Source organism: Chiloscyllium plagiosum, unplaced genomic scaffold (assembly GCF_037043375.1).
Source record: "Chiloscyllium plagiosum isolate Xiang-an unplaced genomic scaffold, Cpla_swu_hap1 HiC_scaffold_37, whole genome shotgun sequence".
NCBI classification, from domain to species: Eukaryota; Metazoa; Chordata; class Chondrichthyes; order Orectolobiformes; family Hemiscylliidae; genus Chiloscyllium; species Chiloscyllium plagiosum.
The window spans coordinates 11,000,788-11,022,146 of NW_028270175.1; the positions used below are offsets into that span (position 1 = coordinate 11,000,788).

The 21,359-nt window shown below is 47.0% G+C and overlaps 1 protein-coding gene across 6 annotated transcripts in view; it reads left to right on the top strand.

Moving 5' to 3' along the window:
- Positions 1-21,359, top strand: part of agrn (agrin) — a 531,414-nt gene that overhangs the window by 283,228 nt on the left and 226,827 nt on the right. For 2 of the 6 annotated variants that reach the window (XM_087980312.1, XM_043676122.2), the window contains exon 1: positions 17,441-18,857. The exons of the other annotated variants lie outside the window; for them this stretch is intronic. In XM_087980312.1, the coding sequence (XP_087836438.1) occupies positions 18,695-18,857 (163 nt within the window). In that variant the 5' untranslated portion in view covers positions 17,441-18,694. Of the gene's footprint in view, positions 1-17,440; positions 18,858-21,359 lie in introns of those variants that run through there. 6 annotated transcript variants of the gene reach the window in all.

Genomic DNA, 21,359 nt, shown 5'->3' on the forward strand with positions numbered 1-21,359 from the left:
CCTCGGTGGAGTGGGAGGGGGAGTTGAAATGCTGTGCTACAGGGTGATTGGGTTGGTTCGTCCGGGTGGCCCAGAGGTGCTCTCTGAATCGCTCCGCAAGTAGGCGGCCTGTCTCCCCAATATAGAGGAGGCCACACCGGCTGCAGCGGATGCAGTAGATGATGTGGGTGGAGGTGCAGGTGAATCTGTGGCGGATATGGAAGTTTCCTTTGGGGCCTTGGAGAGAAGTGAGGGGGGAGGTGTGGGCGCAAGTGTTGCACCTCCTGCGGTTGCAAGGGAAGGTGCCGGGAGTGGAGGTTGGGTTGGTGGGGGGTATGGATCTGGATCTGACAAGGGAGTCGCGGAGGGAGTGGTCTCTACGGAAAGCTGATAGAGGAGGGGAGGGAAATATATCCTTGGTGGTGGGGTCTGTTTGGAGGTGGCGGAAGTGACGGCGGATGATGCGCTGTACATGGAGATTGGTGGGGTGGTAGGTGAGGACCAGTGGGGTTCTGTCCTGGTGGCGGTTGGAGGGGCGGGGCTCAAGGGCGGAGGAGCGGGAAGTGGAGGAGATGCGGTGGAGGGCATCGTCGATCACGTCGGGGGGGAAATTGCGGTCCTTGAAGAAGGAGGCCGTCTGTGTTGTGCGTATTTTGAACTGGTCCTCCTGGGAGCAGATCTGTGTTGTGCGTATTTTGAACTGGTCCTCCTGGGAGCAGATCTGTGTTGTGCGTATTTTGAACTGGTCCTCCTGGGAGCAGATCTGTGTTGTGCGTATTTTGAACTGGTCCTCCTGGGAGCAGATCTGTGTTGTGCGTATTTTGAACTGGTCCTCCTGGGAGCGGTATATTGGGTCCAGGTCGATGTGCTTATTGATTGAATCTGTGGATGAGTGCCATGCCTCTAGGAATTCCCTGGCTGTTCTCTGTTTGGCTTGTCCTATAATAGTAGTGTTGTCCCAGTCGAATTCATGTTGCTTGTCATCTGAGTGTGTGGCTACTAAGGATAGCTGGTCGCGTCGTTTCGTGGCTAGTTGGTGTTCATGGCTACTATCCTTTGTAGCCACACATGCAGATGACAAGCAACATGAATTCAACTGGGACAACACTACTATTATAGGACAAGCCAAATAGAGAACAGCCAGGGAATTCCTAGAGGCATGGCACTCATCCACAGATTCAATCAATAAGCACATCGACCTGGACTCAATATACCGACCACTGCAGCAGACAGCTGGAACTGACAACCGGAAGCAGCAGATTCAAACCACTACAAATGCCAGAGGAAAGATCACAGAAGCGCTTCACAGGAGGCTCCCAAGCACTGAGGATGTCACCTAGACAGGGGACGAAACGTCTGCAACACAAATTCCCAGCGCGGCGAACAGAACCACAACATCCCTCCAGTATCTCTGATTACTGTGCCCCTCTGATTCAGTCAGAACCAATACTTGGGCCAAGCTGCAGTGCTGCTTTCAGCCATGAGGGGCAGTGGATGCAATGTGACCAAATGTCCTTGAGTTGTAGAGTCACAGACATGAACAGCATAGAAACAGACCCTTCAGTCCAACTCATCCATGCTGACCAGATATCCTAACCTAATCTACTCCCATTTGCCAGCACTTGGCCCATATCTCTCTAAACCCTTCCTATTCAAATACCCATCCAGATGCCTTTTAAATATTGTAATTGTACCACCCTCCACCACTTCCTCTGGCAACGCATTCTTTTATATAGTATGCACCACCCTCTGCATAAAAAAGTTGCCCCTTAGGTCACTTTTAAATCTTTCCCCTCACACACTCGACCTATGCATCTAGTTCTGGACTCCTATACCCCAGGGTGACTTTAGATAGCATCTCTCATGCTCACTGGTTGTCCCAAAGCACTTTGCAGCCAATGAATTATTTTTGAAGCGTAGCTACCATTGTAATATAGAAAGCCTGTTAGCTAATCTGTAGGGTGTTGGGGAAAGTTCCCTTGCCCCTGTTAAAATAGCACCATGGGACCTACTGCATCCATCTAAGAGGGCAGCCAGGACCTCCATTTAGCATAGAGTCCCTAAAATGGAAGTAGGCCATTCATCCCATACCAAACTCCCAAAGAGCATCCCACCCAATCCCTGAATTTCCCATAGCTAACCCACCTATCCTGCATATCCTTAGACATTATGGACAAATTAGCACAACCAATCCACCTAACCTGCACATCCCTGGGTACTACAGGTAATTTAGCATGACCAATCCACCTAACCTGCACATCTTTGGACTGTGGGAGGAAGCCCACACAGACTCTGGGACAATGTGCAAACCCCAGACAGGCAGTCGCCTGAGGGTGAAATCAAACCCAGGTCCCTGGTGTTAAGAGGCAGCAGTGCTAACTACTGAGCCACAGTGCCACCCCACCTCACGTGGACAACAGTGCTGTTGAGAATGTGGCATTCCCTCTTCACAGCAATGGTGTGTTAGGTTAGAATTTTGCACTGAAGTGATAATTTAGATCCTACAGCTTTCAGGCTCCGCAACAAGACTGCTCTGCACAGAGGTATGGAAGACCCTGAAGGTGGTGAGATGATTGAGATGGAAAGCTGCATTATTAACTTAAGTCAGTGCAGACTTGCCATGGAACCATGAAGGTCTCTCATTCTGCATCATTAAGTCATAGAATCTAATAGTGTAGGAGGAGGCTATTCAGCCCGCTTTGTCTGTGCTGGTTCATTGGAAGTCCCAGTCAATTTTTCTCATGCGCTCTCTCTATCCCCACAATCCTGTGATTTTCTCGATTTCAGGTATTTATCTGATTTCCCTTTTGAAAATCACTATTGAATCTACCTGACCACCTATTCAGGCATGTATTTCCAACTGTAACAATTCACTGCTTCATAAAAATAAAATTGCCTGCAAACCACATTCCTCTGTTAATCACAGATATTAAAACCAGCCTGGCCCACTTCCACTCTGCCTGTTTTCCTGTCCAGCGCAAGTTTCAATTAGTCTTTCATGTCCCTTTGGCCAAAATTTAGAACCTTCAGGGAATTTACTGCTTAATCCTAAAAAACAATCATCTTGTATGTGGAGTTTGTGTTCTGCATCTGCAGTACACTACAGCCAAGAGCACAGTGTTCAAACAGAAAATCAATCATTAAGGAGCACATTAACTGTGGCTCAATGATGCATTTCAGTGTGACATACACAGCGCTTCGTAATTCCCAGAGGACTCCCAGTTGCTTTTTCAAAGCGGTTTGCTGCTGCATTGCACAAAGTACAGAGCCCTCTAACTCACTGGATGTTGAATTTTAGTTTTGACTGTCACCTTTACCAGCACCAATCCTTTAGCTGAAACTTTTCTGCCCGTATCTGCAATGCACTGTATTGTTGCAAAGGGTTAATAAATTTGCGGAAACCATGAGTTCATATATTTTCTGTCCCTTCAACCCCTTCAATTCCTGTTTACCTCCTGGATGCTACACCACAGCTATCACACTCGAGGGGCAAATGTACTGCCACCAGTAGCCCTTGGTTAAAATTTGACAGATATTATAGAACTATTGTGGTTACATCTTGGCACTATCTTAGGACATTTTTCAACTGCAGTTGCTCAGTGGTTAGCACTGCTGCCTCACCACACTAAGGACCCGGCTTCGATTCCAGCCTTGGGCAACTGTGTGAAGTATTGCATGTTTTCCCCGTGTCTGTGTGGGTTCCCTCTCGGTGCTCCGGTTTCCCCCCCCCACAATCAGAAGATGTGCAGGTTAGGTGGATTGGCCATCCTAGGTTGCCCATAGTGTCCGGAGATGTACAAGCTGGATGGATTAACCATGGGAAATGCAGGCTTACAGAGACAAGGGTAAATGTGGGTGGGCTGCTCTGCTGAGGGTCAGTGTGGACTTGACAGGCTGAATAGCTGCTTCCACACTGTAGGGATTCTACGATAAGGGAAGAAAGTGAGGTCTGCAGATGCTGGAGATCAGAGATGGAAATGTGTTGCTGGAAAAGCGCAGCAGGTCAGGCAGCATCCAGGGAACAGGAGAATCGACGTTTCGGGCATTAGCCCTTCTTCAGGAATGAGGAAAGTTGGTCCAGCAAGCTAAGATAAAAGATAGGGAGGAGGGACTTGGGGGAGGGGCGTCGGAAATGTGATAGGTGGAAAGAGGTCAAGGTGAGGGTGATAGGTCAGACTGGGGTGGGGGCGGAGAGGTCAGGAAGAAGATTGCAGGTTAGGAAGGCGGTGCTGAATTTGATGGATTTGACTGAGACAGGCTGGGGGGAGGGGAAATGAGGAAACTGGTGAAATCCGAGTTCATCCCTTGTGGTTGGAGGGTTCCTAGCCGGAAGATGAGGCGTTCTTCCTCCAACCGTCGTTTCGCTGTGGTCTGACGATGGAGGAGTCCAAAGACCTGTATATCCTTGGTGGAGTGGGAGGGGGAATTGAAATGTTGAGCTACAGGGTGGTTGGGTTGGTTGGTCCGGGTGTCCCAGAGGTGTTCTCTGAAACGCTCCGCAAGTAGGCGGCCTGTCTCCCCAATATAGAGGAGGCCACATCGTGTGCAAAGGATGCAATAGATGATATGTGTGGAGGTACAGGTGAATCTGTGGCGGATATGGAAGTTTCCTTTGGGGCCTTGGAGGGAGGTGAGGGGGGAGGTGTGGGCGCAAGTAGGATATGTGGAACAATCCATCTTCCGCAACTACACTGGCCCCACCCCCCACCTTTTCCTCCGCTACATCGATGACTGTATCGGCGCCGCCTCGTGCTCCCACGAGGAGGTTGAACAGTTCATCCACTTCACCAACACCTTCCACCCCGACCTCAAATTCACCTGGACAGTCTCAGATTCCTCCCTCCCCTTCCTCGACCTTTCTATTTCTATCTCAGGTGACCATATCAACACGGACATCTACTACAAACCGACCGACTCCCACAGCTACCTGGACTACACCTCCTCCCATCCTGCCCCCTGTAAAAACGCCATCCCATTCTCCCAATTCCTTCGACTCCGCCGCATCTGCTCCCAGGAGGACCAGTTCCAAAAACGCACATCCCAGATGGCCTCCTTCTTCAAGGACCGCAATTTCCCCCCCGACGTGGTCGACGATGCCCTCCACCGCATCTCTTCCACTTCCCGATCCTCTGCCCTTGAACCCCGCCCCTCCAACCGCCACCAGGACAGAACCCCACTGGTCCTCACCTACCACCCCACTAACCTCCATGTACAGCGCATCATCCGCCGTCATTTCCGCCACCTCCAAATGGACCCCACCACCAAGGATATATTTCCCTCCCCTCCCCTATCAGCATTCCGTAAAGACCACTCCCTCTGTGACTCCCTCGTCAGATCCACACCCCCTACCAACCCAACCTCCACTCCCGGCACCTTCCCCTGCAACCGCAGGAGGTGCAAGACTTGCGCCCACACCTCCCCCCTCACCTCCCTCCAAGGCCCCAAAGGAAACTTCCATATCCGCCACAGATTCACCTGTACCTCCACACATATCATCTATTGCATCCTTTGCACCCGATGTGGCCTCCTCCATATTGGGGAGACAGGCCGGCTACTTGCGGAGCGTTTCAGAGAACACCTCTGGGACACCCGGACCAACCAACCCAACCACCCTGTAGCTCAACATTTCAATTCCCCCTCCCACTCCACCAAGGATATGCAGGTCTTTGGACTCCTCCATCGTCAGACCACAGCGAAACGACGGTTGGAGGAAGAACGCCTCATCTTCCGGCTAGGAACCCTCCAACCACAAGGGATGAACTCGGATTTCACCAGTTTCCTCATTTCCCCTCCCCCCAGCCTGTCTCAGTCAAATCCATCAAATTCAGCACCGCCTTCCTAACCTGCCATCTTCTTCCCGACCTCTCCGCCCCCACCCCAGTCTGACCTATCACCCTCACCTTGACCTCTTTCCACCTATCACATTTCCGACGCCCCTCCCCCAAGTCCCTCCTCCCTACCTTTTATCTTAGCCTGCTGGACCAACTTTCCTCATTCCTGAAGAAGGGCTAATGCCCGAAACGTCGATTCTCCTGTTCCCTGGATGCTACGATAAGGGAAGCAATGTTGGGGCTTTGAAGCACGATGTACACGTTGATGTTTCTTAAAAAAAACATGTGACTGAAAGGTTGTTAATATATTAAGGAGGGTTGTCGCCCTGAAGATTAAAAGGAGAACCAACACATTGGTCTGCCTTGCCTATTGATAAGCACCTTGTTCCCAGCATGTTGAGCAATCTCTGCTCCCTTCCACCTCCGGAAGATACTGTTAGAGATGAAGGCACAGCAAATAGACAGGTCCAGAAAAAATGCAGTCAGTTAGGTTTTTAAACTGAAGCTGAGAGGATAAGCTTTGGTTATATTCAGAAGGCAAACAGAGGTTAGGAATTCTTTTCAAGATTCTTGAGTAGTTTTGACCCACTCCTGAGGCAGGTAATTCATTATTTTTCTATTATTGAGATGAGTTGCATTGATGGGATTAATTTATTTCCATCGTAACCATTGCTCTGCATGTTCATCGTGCTGTGAAATAAATTGGATTAAATGTTCCTGGTTCACCTTCCTGTGGCAAGTATTTTTGTTAGACTGAATTTTAAAGCCTTCTTGTAAAAAACTGACTACCTAGATCAGATCACAAGGGGATGCTATTGTACACTCCTGGCTTATCACTGTTATACAACAGACTGTGTATACTGCAGCCCATCAGTGTCATACACTCACACTACTCATGGGAAGGGCTAATGGCACTGTAATCCAAGAAGCAATAGTTTAATTTTGTAGCCAGTGTCGATCACAAATTAGTTACCATGGGTCTAGTTTTACTTGCAGACTGTGACTGAAAAATGGCATTTATATTCAAGCACGTTGCTGCACAGTGCAGTTTAGATTAGATTAGATTAGATTAGATTACTTACAGTGTGGAAACAGGCCCTTCGGCCCAACAAGTCAACACCGACCCACCGAAGCGCAACCCACCCATTCCCCTACATTTACCCCTTTTACCTAACACTACGGGCAACTTAGCATGGCCAATTCACCTGACCTGCACATCTTTGGATTGTGGGAGGAAACCGGAGCACCCGGAGGAAACCCACGCAGACACGGGGAAAATGTGCAAACTCCACACAGTCAGTCGCCTGATTCGGGAATTGAACCCGGGTCTCTGGCGCTGTGAGGCAGCAGTGCTAACCACTGTGCCACCGTGCCGCCCACAAAGGTAAGCACGGTGGCACCGTGCTGCCCATTAAGGTAATAAGTGTGCACTCATTACCTTAATAAACTGTGTGTACTGTAGTAGGTGTAATGAGGAGCAAAGCTTATGCATCCTGATTCTTCAACATTAATGCAGAAGGTCAATTCACTGGTCACTGGGTTGCACAGGCCAGAAGTGCGATGTTATTCTCAGCCTGCGTATGAATGCTGGAACTGGCTTCAATAACCTTGAGCTAGGGAGGGCAAAGATTGGATTGGATTGATATCCTGATGTGTGTAGGCACAGGGATGGTTTCCTGGCTTTGATTGTCCATTGTTCCATAGTAGAACAAGCTACACACATTCACTGTCTTGAAACTTAGGTGAGACACTGGAAGGTATATAAGAAACAGGAATACATGCTACAGGATATCCTGTCAGCTCCCCTTTTCAATACAATCGCAGTGAATCTTCGGCCTCAGCTCCACTTTCCCACTTGCTCCCTTGATTTCCCAAACAAATGCATACCCCAGCCTTAAATATATTCAGCAGTGCTGCATCTACAACACTCTAGGTAGAGAATTCCAAAGGTTATAAACCTTTGAGTGAAAAGATTTCTCTTCATCCCAACTCCATGTTCTAGACTCTCCAGCTTGTGGAGTAACCTCTTGGTGCCTATTCTGTCCACCTCCTTCAGAATCCTGTACATTTTAATGGGATCACCTCTCATTCTTGTAAACTCTGGAGAGTAAAGACCCAGTTGACTCTGACTGTCATCACAGGAACCAATCTAGTGAACCGTTACTGGACTGTCTCCAATACAGGTATTTGCGTCTGGAAACAGCCATATTTCCAGTGCAAATTTACCAAAAGCATTGCAGACTAAGAGGGTTGACCTGCATCACGCATTGATTGAGTAAGCATTACTAATCAGACTCAGTTATAAAAACTCTACAGTGCGGAAAGAGGCCATTCAGCCCATTGAGTCTGCAGGGAAAGCATTCCCTTATCGTGGGCAACTGTGAATCGCGAATAACTATCTTAATTGCAGTCAGCCATCCCAGAGTTCAAACGACTAAAACTCAAAACTGGAAAATGAGGCAGAAAAAAAAATATGAATTGCAATTCAGCACTGGTTTTGAGACATTTTCAAGTGTAAAGTTTGAAATTGGTTTCCAATATTTGCTGTCCGAAACTACCTGCTGTGAGACTCAATGTGCAATTCTCTTTGTAGTTTGGGATGGGATCTGGTAATGGGATCACAGTGGCAAGCCTTCTCAAGTAGTTTTCCTCAGTTAAATATATGAATCTTTGTAAATAAAAAGCCTGGTGACTTTAAATTAACAAAAGATCAGCTGCTACTGTACTCAATGGACGTGCCACTTTGAGAGAAGTGGCTGAAGCAGTGCATAAACAGATAGAGAAATGATAATGGCTTTGACAAAGAAGTACTGAAACTCTATGCCATTATTTAAATAGGTATTCATATGTTAACAATACATTACTTAAGCACTGGGTTAACAAAGGTTCTGGAAAGTTGTATTTTTAAAATGTTTTAAAATATTGTAGCATCAAAATGTATTCCATAAGATGACTAGAGTCAATTTACAATTTGACTCTTAGCTCCTTGCAACATTTTGTTTGGTACATCAACTTTGTGATCTCTATCTATATTCCAAATCCTTTAAACATGTTCCCATGTTTTATGTTCTAATGATGATAAGTGGAAGTGTGCAATCAATGAACTACACCCAGAAAACACTTGGTGTGATTCCTTTGTAATAGCTGCCATTTGCTCAGTGGTAGTATTCTTGCCTCTGAGGCAGAAGGTTTGGGCCCACTCTGGAAATTTGACCATGTATCTCAGACTGACACTCCAATGTGTTTCTGCGGAAGCACTACACTATTGGAGGTGTGCAGACCTAGATGGGCAACCTCTCTTTTTTTCTTTCATATAACCATGAAGTTCCCTGTCCTCCTGGTTAATAAATAACAGGGTGGTCTTCCCAGTGTACTGACTAGTATTTCACTCTTATTTAGCACCTAAAATTAAAGCAGATTACCTGGTCATTTATCTCATTGTAGTTTGTAGTCTGAACTGTTCAGATTACCTCATTGTAACAGTGAACATATTTCAAATATACTTAATTTGCTGCAAAGGGTTTTATTAAAAATTAATTCACATGATGAGGGCATCACTGGCTGGGCCAGCATTGGTTACCAATGCCAGGTGGACAGCCAAGAGTCAACCATATTGCTGTGGGTCTGGAGTCACAGATGGAGCAGACCAAGTAAGGATGGTAGTTTCATACCATTGTTAGTGGAATTGAGAGGTTTCTCCCCTCAACAATAATCTCGGTAACTTTTATTGAATTTAATTTCCACTATCTACCATGGTAGGATTTGAACCCAGGTCCCCAGAACATTGCCTGAGTCTCTGGAATAATAGATTAGTGATAATACCATGAGGTCATCACATCTCCTGTCGGGATGCCCTTTGGAAATATCATGAGAAGAACACTGGAAATGCAAAATCTTGATGTACCTCTTGGCAGTACAAGGGTTAAGCCATTGGAAAGTACATAAAGTCAGAGGATGGTTCCAGCATAAAAGAATGTTTGCCTTCTATTTTGAGCAATGAGTTTGACTGTTTAACTCAGCCTGTCACCAGCAGATTCAGCTGAGTTAGTTTGATAACGTTGAGTAGAAACCCATTCCTTTGTCAGCGAGGAATAAAATCAACCAAATGACTTCCCACCTCTTCAATGGCCTCCTGTCAGTAATTTACAGATTGACCTGCAGCTGGTTTTGGAGAAGCCAGTAGTGGTTCTGTCTCTCTTCCTGGCTGTAACAGTGATGCCTGCATCACTTACTGAAAGTAACATTTGTATAATGTCTTTTAGCTTGGAAATGATTTGCCTTTAACTATTGCATCCCCTGTGATATTGCACAGATGGGTAATCCCGAACCAGATACCAAAACCTCATACCCTACTCGAGCATCTCATACTGGGTTACCGGTTCCCTCATGCCTGCTGATTGTCAGGACTGCTTTCTCTGTTTGATTTCACAGTCTCGGTCACCATTAGATCAAGCAAACAGTGATTTTATTAACACGAACAATTTTTTTTGTACAGAAGTGAAAGAAGCCCTGAGAGGTACATACAATCCAAAAGGTAACTGTTGGGTAGCACGTGACCTATAGATCCTCCAGTGTGATACCTTGACATTGCCAAGGAGTTGGTGCAAATGCAGTGGTATGTATTGTCTATATAGAGGTTGTAGGGGGTTTTAACCCAGAGTGATGCACGGATGTACCTTGGACGCTTCCTTTGATGACTGTTGAGGCTGGTCATTTGCAAAGTGGGGGTGTGGGGAACTCTCCAGGGGATACAAGTCATCTACAGTCATACTATCAGTCAGCTGATTATGGACCATGTAGACATGTTTATTCTTTGAGCAGCAATGGGAAAACATTGCCCTCTTGTCTAGGATTGATAACATAAATCTTAATTTAGGGCCTTGACACCTGTCTGAGAGTGTTCTTATCTTTTGAATACTGATAGGATTTTATTGTGTGAATTTTAGAGATTTGTGACCATTGCAGATGTGAGGTTGTTGGGAGAAGGTTTGTTTGACTTTGGACACTGATAGAATATACTACTCATGTTAGGCAACAATCATCCTAAGATCCATTTTCATAACAATTCCATTCACAATGTAGATTTTATTAACCATACATATTTACTATTGGAGGAACCGTCCTGTCCCCCTTAGTCCAAGAACTCCCCACCTACGTTCAAGACACCACCCATGCCCTCCACCTGCTCCATGATTTTCGCTTCCCCGGTCCCCAACGCCTTATTTTCACCATGGACATCCAGTCCCTGTACACCTCCATCCCCCATCACGAAGGACTCAAAGCCCTCCGCTTCTTTCTTTCCCGCCGTACCGACCAGTACCCTTCCACTGACACCCTCCTTCGACTGACTGAACTGGTCCTCACCCTGAACAACTTCTCTTTCCAATCCTCCCACTTCCTCCAAACAAAAGGAGTAGCCATGGGCACCCGCATGGGCCCCAGCTATGCCTGCCTCTTCGTAGGATATGTGGAACAATCCATCTTCCGCAACTACACTGGCCCCACCCCCCACCTTTTCCTCCGCTACATCGATGACTGTATCGGCACCGCCTCGTGCTCCCACGAGGAAGTTGAACAGTTCATCCACTTCACCAACACCTTCCACCCCGACCTCAAATTCACCTGGACAGTCTCAGATTCCTCCCTCCCCTTCCTCGACCTTTCTATTTCTATCTCAGGCGACCGAATCAACACGGACATCTACTACAAACCGACCGACTCCCACAGCTACCTGGACTACACTTCCTCCCATCCTGCCCCCTGTAAAAACGCCATCCCATTCTCCCAATTCCTTCGACTCCGCTGCATCTGCTCCCAGGAGGACCAGTTCCAAAAACGCACAACCCAGATGGCCTCCTTCTTCAAGGACCGCAATTTCCCCCCCGACGTGGTCGACGATGCCCTCCACCGCATCTCTTCCACTTCCCGCTCCTCCGCCATTGAACCCCGCCCCTCCAACCGCCACCAGGACAGAACCCCACTGGTCCTCACCTACCACCCCACCAATCTCCATGTACAGCGCATCATCCGCCGTCATTTCCGCTACCTCCAAACGGACCCCACCACCAAGGATATATTTCCCTCCCCTCCCCTATCAGCATTCCGTAAAGACCACTCCCTCTGTGACTCCCTCGTCAGATCCACACCCCCCACCAACCCAACCTCCACTCCCGGCACCTTCCCCTGCAATCGCAGGAGGTGCAAGACTTGCGCCCACACCTCCCCCCTCACCTCCCTCCAAGACCCCAAAGGAAACTTCCATATCCACCACAGATTCACCTGCACCTCCACACATATCATCTATTGCATCCTCTGCACCCGATGTGGCCTCCTCTATATTGGGGAGACAGGCCGGCTACTTGCGGAGCGTTTCAGAGAACACCTCTGGGACACCCGGATCAACCAACCCAACCACCCTGTAGCTCAACATTTCAATTCCCCCTCCCACTCCACCAAGGATATGCAGGTCTTTGGACTCCTCCATCGTCAGACCACAACAAAACGACGGTTGGAGGAAGAACGCCTCATCTTCCGGCTAGGAACCCTCCAACCACAAGGGATGAACTCGGATTTCACCAGTTTCCTCATTTCCCCTCCCCCCACCCTGTCTCAGTCAAATCCATCAAATTCAGCACCGCCTTCCTAACCTGAGATCTTCTTCCCGACCTCTCCGCCCCCACCCCAGTCTGACCTATCACCCTCACCTTGACCTCTTTCCACCTATCACATTTCCGACGCTCCTCCCCCAAGTCCCTCCTCCCTACCTTTTATCTTAGCCTGCTGGACAAACTTTCCCCATTCCTGAAGAAGGGCTTATGCCCGAAACGTCGATTCTCCTGTTCCCTGGATGCTGTCTGACCTGCTGCGCTTTTCCAGCAACACATTTCCAGCACATTTACCATTGGAGCCTAATAGGTGGTGGACAGGGGAATCCTTTATTCCACAGCTCTGAGATAGAGTTAAGCTCAGGTCCCAAGGCTAAAAAGTGGAGAAAGGGCGACAAGGTAGCTTAGTGGTTAGTGCTGCTGCCTCTCAGTGCTAGAGGCCTGCATTCAATTCCACCCTGGGACAACTGTCTGTGTTGAAAATGTATTGCTGGAAAAGCGCAGCAGGCCAGGCAGCATCCAGGGAACAGGAGAATCGACGTTTCGGGCATAAGCCCTTCTTCAGGAATGAGGAAAGTTTGTCCAGCAGGCTAAGATAAAAGGTAGGGAGGAGGGACTTGGGGGAGGGGCGTCGGAAATGTGATAGGTGGAAAGAGGTCAAGGTGAGGGTGATAGGTCAGACTGGGGTGGGGGCGGAGAGGTCAGGAAGAAGATTGCAGGTTAGGAAGGCGGTGCTGAATTCGATGGATTTGACTGAGACAAGGTGGGGGGAGGGGAAATGAAGAAACTGGTGAAATCCAAGTTCACCCCTTGTGGTTGGAGGGTTCCTAGGCGGAAGATGAGGCGCTCTTCCTCCGACCGTCGTGTTGTTGTGGTCTGACAACTGTCTGTGTGGAGTTTGCACATTCTCCCCACGTCTGCATGGGTTTCTTCTGATGTTCCAGTTTCCTCTCACAGTCCAAGTGCAATTTAGCAAAATTGCCAATGGCATGCAGGTTAGGTGGATTAGCTATGGGAAATGCAGGGTTACAGGGATTGCGGGGGTGGGGGGACAGATTTGGATAAGATGCTCTTTGAAGGGTTAGTGTAAACTCAATGGGCTGAATGGCCTGCTTTTACAGTACAGGGATTCTACACTCAATACTAACATTTGTATAGTCTCTTTCATCATCTCCCGCTACCTCACCGACAGTAAAGAACTTCTGGAATTTAGTTGTGTGCTGTAATCTGTAGGGTTAGGATAATTACAGGACAGAAGGAGGCCATTTATTCTGTGAAACATCTGCTGGCACCCTCTAAGAGCATTTGTAATGCAGGAAGGCTCCAACAAAAAGCAATGACATAAGGACCAAATGAACTATCTCTGCAATGAATGGAGAGATAAACATTTGGCCAATATTCCCTGTTCTTAAAATAGTGCCATAGGACCTTTGAGTAGGAAAGCACAGTCTCAGATTAAAACCTCATCCAAGAAACAGCACCTCTGACAATTCAGCACTCTTTCTGACTGCACTGAACTGCCTGGAGATCAGGATACATGGACCATGTGGGACTTGCCCCCAGAGCCTCTAACTCAGATGTGTGCTACCAATTTAGCTGCAGGTATTTTCGAGTCTTTATCACTCAGAGCCTCATTGATGTTCCATGTAACTTGCTTCCTAGTCTTTTGTTTAAAAGTAACATATACCATAGTCATCCGAAGATCCATTCTCATAACATTTTCATTCATGGGGTAGATTTCAGTATCCATTTTTTTGGTGAAACATAAATTGTAGTTGCACTTTTTGAGCGATTTCAGCAACTCCATGTGCTTTCTCATATCCAGCAAAAGCAGAAACTGCTGGAGAAGCTCAGCGGGTCTGACAGCATCTGTGGGGGGAAAGCAGAGTTAATATGTTGAATCCGGTGACTCTTCATCAGAACTGAAGGACAGCTACACCAGCAATTTCTGTTTTTGTTTCAAATGTTCAGCATCCGCAGTTCTTTGTTTTGTCCTCAGTGGTAAGTTGAGACATTTAAATTAATGGGGCTTACTCGGTCGGCAAGACCATGGGGAGGCATTTTGGGGAGGGCAGAATCTCAGCTCGTGAAATCCCAGTTGTACTTTCAGTTGTTGTTCACTCTGGCAAACTGTGGTGATGCCCAATCATTAAACAGATGGAGTGATCAGCCATTTGGAATCTTATGTTACTTTGTGCAGGCTGTGAGGGCTTTTCCCATTTTTGAAAATTGACACCCACTGAGCACTCGGTTCTGCTCCAGGGTCAGGTGCCGTAAGTGGATCTGTAGGTGTTTTTGCATCTTCAGTCAAGTCTTTCAAATGCATGATCTCTGGTGACCTTATGCTGCTGTCATTACTGTCTGTTAATGTACCAGCAAATTTAGTTCTGCAGGGAGCAGGAAATCAGTTTTCAAGCAGAAATCAAGGATAGTTGCTGAAATGTTAAGCCCATAATATGATATCCACTAAATCTCTTGAAGATTCACTCTTGTTTGCGCTAAAAACGAAAACACTTCTATGGTACACCACATGTCTAAGCTGAATCCATGATTTTCTGTTAACTCAGTCTCTCTATTGGACTGATAGAGTGATCAGCTTACACACTCCTGTCACTTTTGTGTGTGGCTATCTATATCAAATGTGGCACCACTAAACAAAGCAGTTAATTGAGATGCCAACCATAGGCACAATTCATTGGTGGGAAGCATAAATCTTTTGATTTTATTTTCTTTTAAATGGTAAAGTCAGAGTGACAAAAGCGAATTGATTCAGTCAAATGTCCAGCTAAAGAAAAAAGACCCTCTGGTGTTTCATTATGGGTGCATCCTTAGCCAGGAATCAGTTGCTATAAAGCTCAGTAGATATACATTAATCTGACATTGCTAGTAAAGTGGTTTAAAAAAAATTGTTCTTGGGATGCGGGCCTTGCTGTCTAAGCCAACATTTATTGCCTGACTCTAGTTGCCTGTGGGACAGTTAAGAGTCAGCTATATTGTTGTGGGTCTAAGTCATATATGGCCAGACCAGGTAAAGATGGCAGCTTTCCCTCCCTAAAGGACATGGCTCAACCAGAAGGGGTTTACATCAATTGATAATAGTTACATGGTCACCATTGGACTTGCTTTTTAATCCAGATTTTTATTGGATTCAAATTTCACCATCTGCTATGGTGGGATTGGAATCCATGTCCCAGACATTAGCTTGGGCATTTTGGATGACTAGTCCAGTGACATTAACATCTGAAAAGTTGCTCCTGATGTAGGGATTACTCATAATTAGACAGACAGTACTAAACTAGCCTAATTTACACTGTGTGATAGATTGAGGGGCCAGGGAACTGCATTTGTATGGTTACTTCCAAGCCATGGTGTCTGGTGTGTGGGTCCTCACTGACAGCAGAGGCAAGTAATATTAGCGTTGCACTGGTGATACCAAGTCAAGGTCAGAACTTGGTGATTCTGAAGACAGAAGATGCTGGAAAACACAGCGGGTCAGTCAGCATCCATGGGGAGAGAGCAAGCTAACTTTTGGAATCTGGATGACTCTTCATTAGAGCTGACGTGAAGTGTGGAGGGGGGGGGGGGGGCAGCATTACATTCAGGCCACTTTATCTGCACTGTCTACATCCTTTCTCCCCCAGCCCTTCACCTTCCCAACTACAGCACAAATGCTGCCCCCTCCACACTTCACACTCCACAGTAGAGTCATGTAGTCTCGAAACGTTAACTTGCTGCCTTTCCATGGATGCTGCCTGACCCGCTGTGATCTCCAGCATTGTTTTTTTTTAGTACAGACTCCAGCATCTGCAGGAACTTGCTCCTCCTCAGAACTTGATTCTGGCTGCGAAACGCCCAGGTGGGTAAGAACAGCAACCCCACCCGAACAGGGAGAATGTGAGCTCACTAATAAATCCATCTAAATTACGGTGGGCGGCGTTGGATTGGTCGAGGCTGACGGAGTCTCATCAGGAAATTTAAAAAAGACAGCACTTTGAAAGCACGGGCGGTGCCTGATGTGCTGCTCTCCTGGAGATACTATATTGCTAGTTCACAGATAGGGGGCTGTCTCTCCTCCAGTGTAAGGAACAACTCAATAGGAAGATGTTTAACCAACAAGGCACCATGCATCCTACACTATTGTACTCTCGGAGAGTAGCCATAGTTTTAAGTCAAGGCGATCAATTCCTCTAAGTTAGCCCCACCTGACTGCACGGAGTCAGAATTGAGGGATGTTGTGTTTTATTTCTCTGGATGCTAAATGATCCCAGACACGCACAGACAGCTGCCGATCTAAGGCTGAACCATAACTTCTTTGTGCGCTGTAGCTCGGAGCATTTCTGGTTGCTGGGGGTGCCCAGGGAATTGGAGACCCGTCCGTCTGTGAAAAGGCTTTTCCATTGTGTCTGCCTGTCCTTAGTTCGGTTGCATCCTACAGTTGGACAAGGGCAAAAAATTATTAACATGCCAGGGTGAGAGAGTGCACAGCCGTCGGAAAACTACCAAACAGCTGGTGCTCAACTCCACCCTTCGCTTTACACTTTGGTGTTTTTTTTCCTCTCATTCTGTCACCCCCCCCACGCCCACCCTTTATTTTTTGTCTCCACGTCCAGCCTTTAAAATGTGAAGTTTCTGTCTGTCAGTGAGAGCAGCGTCTTCAGTTGATGAAGGCGTTGATGCTGCTGAGGGGAGGGCAAGGGAGGGGTGCAGACTGAGTTTAGCAGCGGGATTAATTCTCTCTCCCTTTTACACGCTCCGCTCCCAGCGGAGGGAGAGGACAGAATTCTCTACAGCTCCTCTTTGTCTGATCGCAGAGCGGAGAGGGAGAGAGCAAAGCTTGGAGAGAACTCTCTTTTGTTCGCGTGTCGACTGTTGCCAGCGCCCGCTTGCCCTTTCAGTACCTGTTTGTGGAGAGGGAAGCGAGCCGCCGACTTTTCTGCCTCTTGTGTTCAGATTGTGGAGAGAGAGAGAGAGAGAGGGTTGGGGGGGGGGGGGGGGGGGGGGACGGGGACGGGAGAAGCAGAAATCCTCAGCGAGAAGAAAGCAAGCTTTCACTCCCGGAGGGGAAGGCACACGAAGACAGATCCAATTTCACCGCCACTCGCAACCGAGGACTCGTTTTCAGTTTCAACTGGTGAAATTTCAGCACTTTGGAATCTTCAAAACAGCAAAATGACAAGCCAGCGAGCCAGGCAAATTCCAGGGATGAGCTCTGACTGAGACACTTCTGACGAATAAGCAGGGAAGGAGGGGAGATACCAGCTGGATTGTGTGTGTGTATATCTCTCTCTCTCTCTCTAAAAGCACCAAACTTGTCTCCTGTGGACTGTCCATCTTTTCCATCTTCTCTCTGGAGTAACAATGCAGTAAGCTTGGGGGAGCAAAAAAAAAAATTGCACCTTTCTATTTACTCCCAGCCCCTCTCTCCGAAACAAAAACTCAAGGCGAGGTATAACGAGGCACTTGAGACTGACCAGGCTGATGCTGCAAACCAGAAGCTAGGGTTTGTGACAGAACGCGGGAGAGATTGGTACCTGCTCGATTTCTGTGACGGGGACGGGAAGTGGGGATAAACCAGGGGCTGCAAATATTTTTCCCCAGAGCGATAATCATGGACAGCTTCATTGGTGTGTGGGCTGCGTGATTTGCTTAAACAGTGAATGTGGAGCCACAGAGCTGTTCGGCAGAATCCCAGTTCTGTCGTCCCCTTAAAAACAATGACTTGAGCTTGGCTCACGAGTCAATGAAAATAGAGGCGAAAAGACACTTAATAGTGCATCTGAAAGAAGACCATTCTCTGCCGGTACATGGTCAGCGGACCCTGGGAAGCCATTGTATCTCAAGCCTGTTTGTGTTGTGCCTTTTCTCGTTTATTTCTGAAGGGGCAGTAGCAGTTTTTGGATGAAAAGCTTGCTGTCTGTCTGGCAGCCCTTTCAAACATAGGGTGGACCCATCCACCAATTGTCATGCTGTAACAGAACTGACCCCTCCACAACATGTGCCACTTGAAGACTGGGAATGATATACTGCTATCAGTGGGGTGTATATCAGCGACTGGGTTAGTGTGACATGGAGCAATTATCTCAGGGACTCTGCTAACTGAAGAGAGGCAGAAGATGTTTGACCAGCTTTGGCCAGTTAGTTACTTTCTTAAACACCATGACAGTGAATTGGGAGAAGGTTGGGTGAAAGCGCTGATTTGAGAAGCTGTTTTTCTTGCCTTGAAGACCGGGGGACCTGGAATCTCCTTTGCCTTGGGTTGCCAGGGTAACGGCGTGCAGCATGACTGGGGGCCGCTATCCCCCGGCCCCTGCACACCGGGGCAGGATGTACCAACACAAAGTCTCCCTGGTCGTGCGCTACTTCATGATTCCCTGCAACATCTGCCTAATCCTGCTGGCTACCTCGACCCTGGGATTCGCTGTCCTGCTCTTCCTCAACAATTGTACGTTGCCTACTTTCCAACCTTCTAAGCAAGCTTCACAGCTGAACGTAGAATTCAGCAGCCATCCTGGTCTCCTATGTCAAGTTGCTCATGTGTGACTGAGTTGATTTTGGGTTTGCATTTTAATCTCTGTCTCTCTCTGTCTCTCTCCAGTTGTACTTGTGGTTTTGAAGCAGGTGGCATAGCTATTTCATGTCTAAGTCTAGATTTTAGCTGGTAATGTACTAACTGGGATTTGTTTATCAGCAGGAACAGCAGTTAAGAAAGGACCCCACCCCCCCACCCCCATCCCAACCAAAGGGAGACCGGCAAATAAGTAACAATGGGACTGCAGAGACAATAGCCCAGAAAACTCCTTTTGCAAAGTGAAACTGGTCTACAGGAACTTGTAGGTCGTGGGTCTCTTCTCCGGAGAAATTGCAGGGGAGTGAAACTGAGTGGTGTTCAAACAGCCAGTATGGTGTGGCAGGCTAAAAGACTTCCGTCTGTGCAGTGAGATTCTATGATTAAATGTCACTGCACCCCACCCCCGCCAAAAGCCACCCTGTGCAGACACAGCAGCTGCACAAGATGCAGAAGCCTGTAATGGACCAGGTTGGTGACTTGCCATGCCACAGAACATGGTGCAGTTATATTTACAATTTACACCCAGGGTGACTGCTTGATCTTATTTCTGTGGACCCAGGAGCAGCATTAATTAGAGGCTTTATGGAGAGGATGATGTTGGGCAAGGTGGTTAGAGGTCCGTTTCTATCTTGTCACGGGCTGGTATGTGACTTGGGGTTTTAGTAGAGAATTGTGAGAAACTAATTAAAAGTAAAGGCAATCAACAGCAGTCCCTGTAACTGACTTTATGAAAGAGTAGTTTTAAGGAGCTTCGTTCTCCCATCTGAACCCATTCCAAATGGGAACATTTAACAACTACTTCAAAGGTCTCCACTAGTTTTCTGATGTAGATCTGTCACTGCAGTCTTCAAAGGAATAATTGCAATATCATAAGAGCCAAAGGACACTCTATATGTAAATGTTATTCTTTTGAAGATGAGATTATTAAAAGGCTTTAATTAACATCTTCACAAGCATAGAATACAATATGGTACGATTTAAGACAAATCTGTAATAAATGAAAGTAAAATAGTTTGATGGATTTGGTGACTTGTATTTCATTTCTTGGAGCTATGTTGTCCTCGTGACTCAGTTGTTTCATGGATCTTGTAGTTAGCCTCAGGATTCTTGTTCCCAGATTGAGGTTTTGGAAGAGGAAGGGAGGGGAAGCAGTTATCTTAATTGCAATTCAGGAATTTAAAGTTCTGAGCCCCTGGGTGAGGAACACGATTGGGTTAGGAGCCTTTTAGTGGGGTAGCTGGCTGCATTTTACTGCCAATACCAATGCATAGTATTTGGCCACTTGGAGGGAGTGAAAATACAACAGGATGCCCAGTACTTCTGGACCCCAACAAGAGTCAGATCCTTCTGGAGAAAAGGTTAGGAAGCTGGGAACAGGATTTTAAAAAATGCTTGTGGTGTGAAAATAAGTCATTTAATTAAAGAGTAGTTTGTCCATTTTCTCATTCAGTATGATGATGAATTTATCAAAGTCTTGAGTGACTTTATTATTCATGATTGCTTTATAATGTCACTCTAAGTCAACAGGCAGGGCATTTGTGCATGTAGGTGACTCAGAAAGTCACAATATTCTGACTATGGAATAGACTTGATCTGAACCATTTCAACTGGGTCGCTTAAGGATTCAACTTTCCAACCTGATTTTCTGACAGTTTGCTGTGTTGGGATTAAATCAGTTTAGCCGTGGTGTTGGTGAAGTTGAGTTGATGGTGCACTGCCTGGAGCACTCTCAGCCACTACCATCTTGTCTTCACCTCCCTCTGAACAGTTAGGCAGCATTTGGACTACACTTGTAGCTGACAGGATCAAACAGAACAAGAAAGAGCCACTGTAGAAAAAGTCCTGACCAGTTTTCCCCATCCCAGTATATTTGAAATGTGAAGCTTTGCCACCAAGACACATTTTAAAAGTTCAACTGCAAGGAACTTGTGCTTTGTTTTGCCTTTTCTGTTTTAAACCCGAATTCTGATGAACACGTGAAAGAATTGGTTGGGAGGTGATGTTAGGGTCAGGATGGTGAGGAAACTGAACTAAACAATTTGTACCGTCTACACTGTATGAAACTCTTTAGGGCTAGTGGAAGAAAATGATAAGACAATACATAAATGGATAGTGAGCCAGGCGGGCATTAAAAAAGTTACCAAAAGATTGGCTCAGTTTTTTTTCCCAGGGTGATGGGAAATTGGAAGGCATTGAAAGGAGTTAGGGAAGGGGCTCTGGAGAATTAAGCCAAGCTATTTGACATCTGTGCAATAGTTCAGTGGTGGATGTGTGGAGGAGAATGCATAAAAGGTCAGAGTGAGACTTCTGAAGGATGCAAGAGATGATGTAGAGTAGGCTGGGCAATGTCCCTGTGAAGATTTTTTAAGCTGAGCT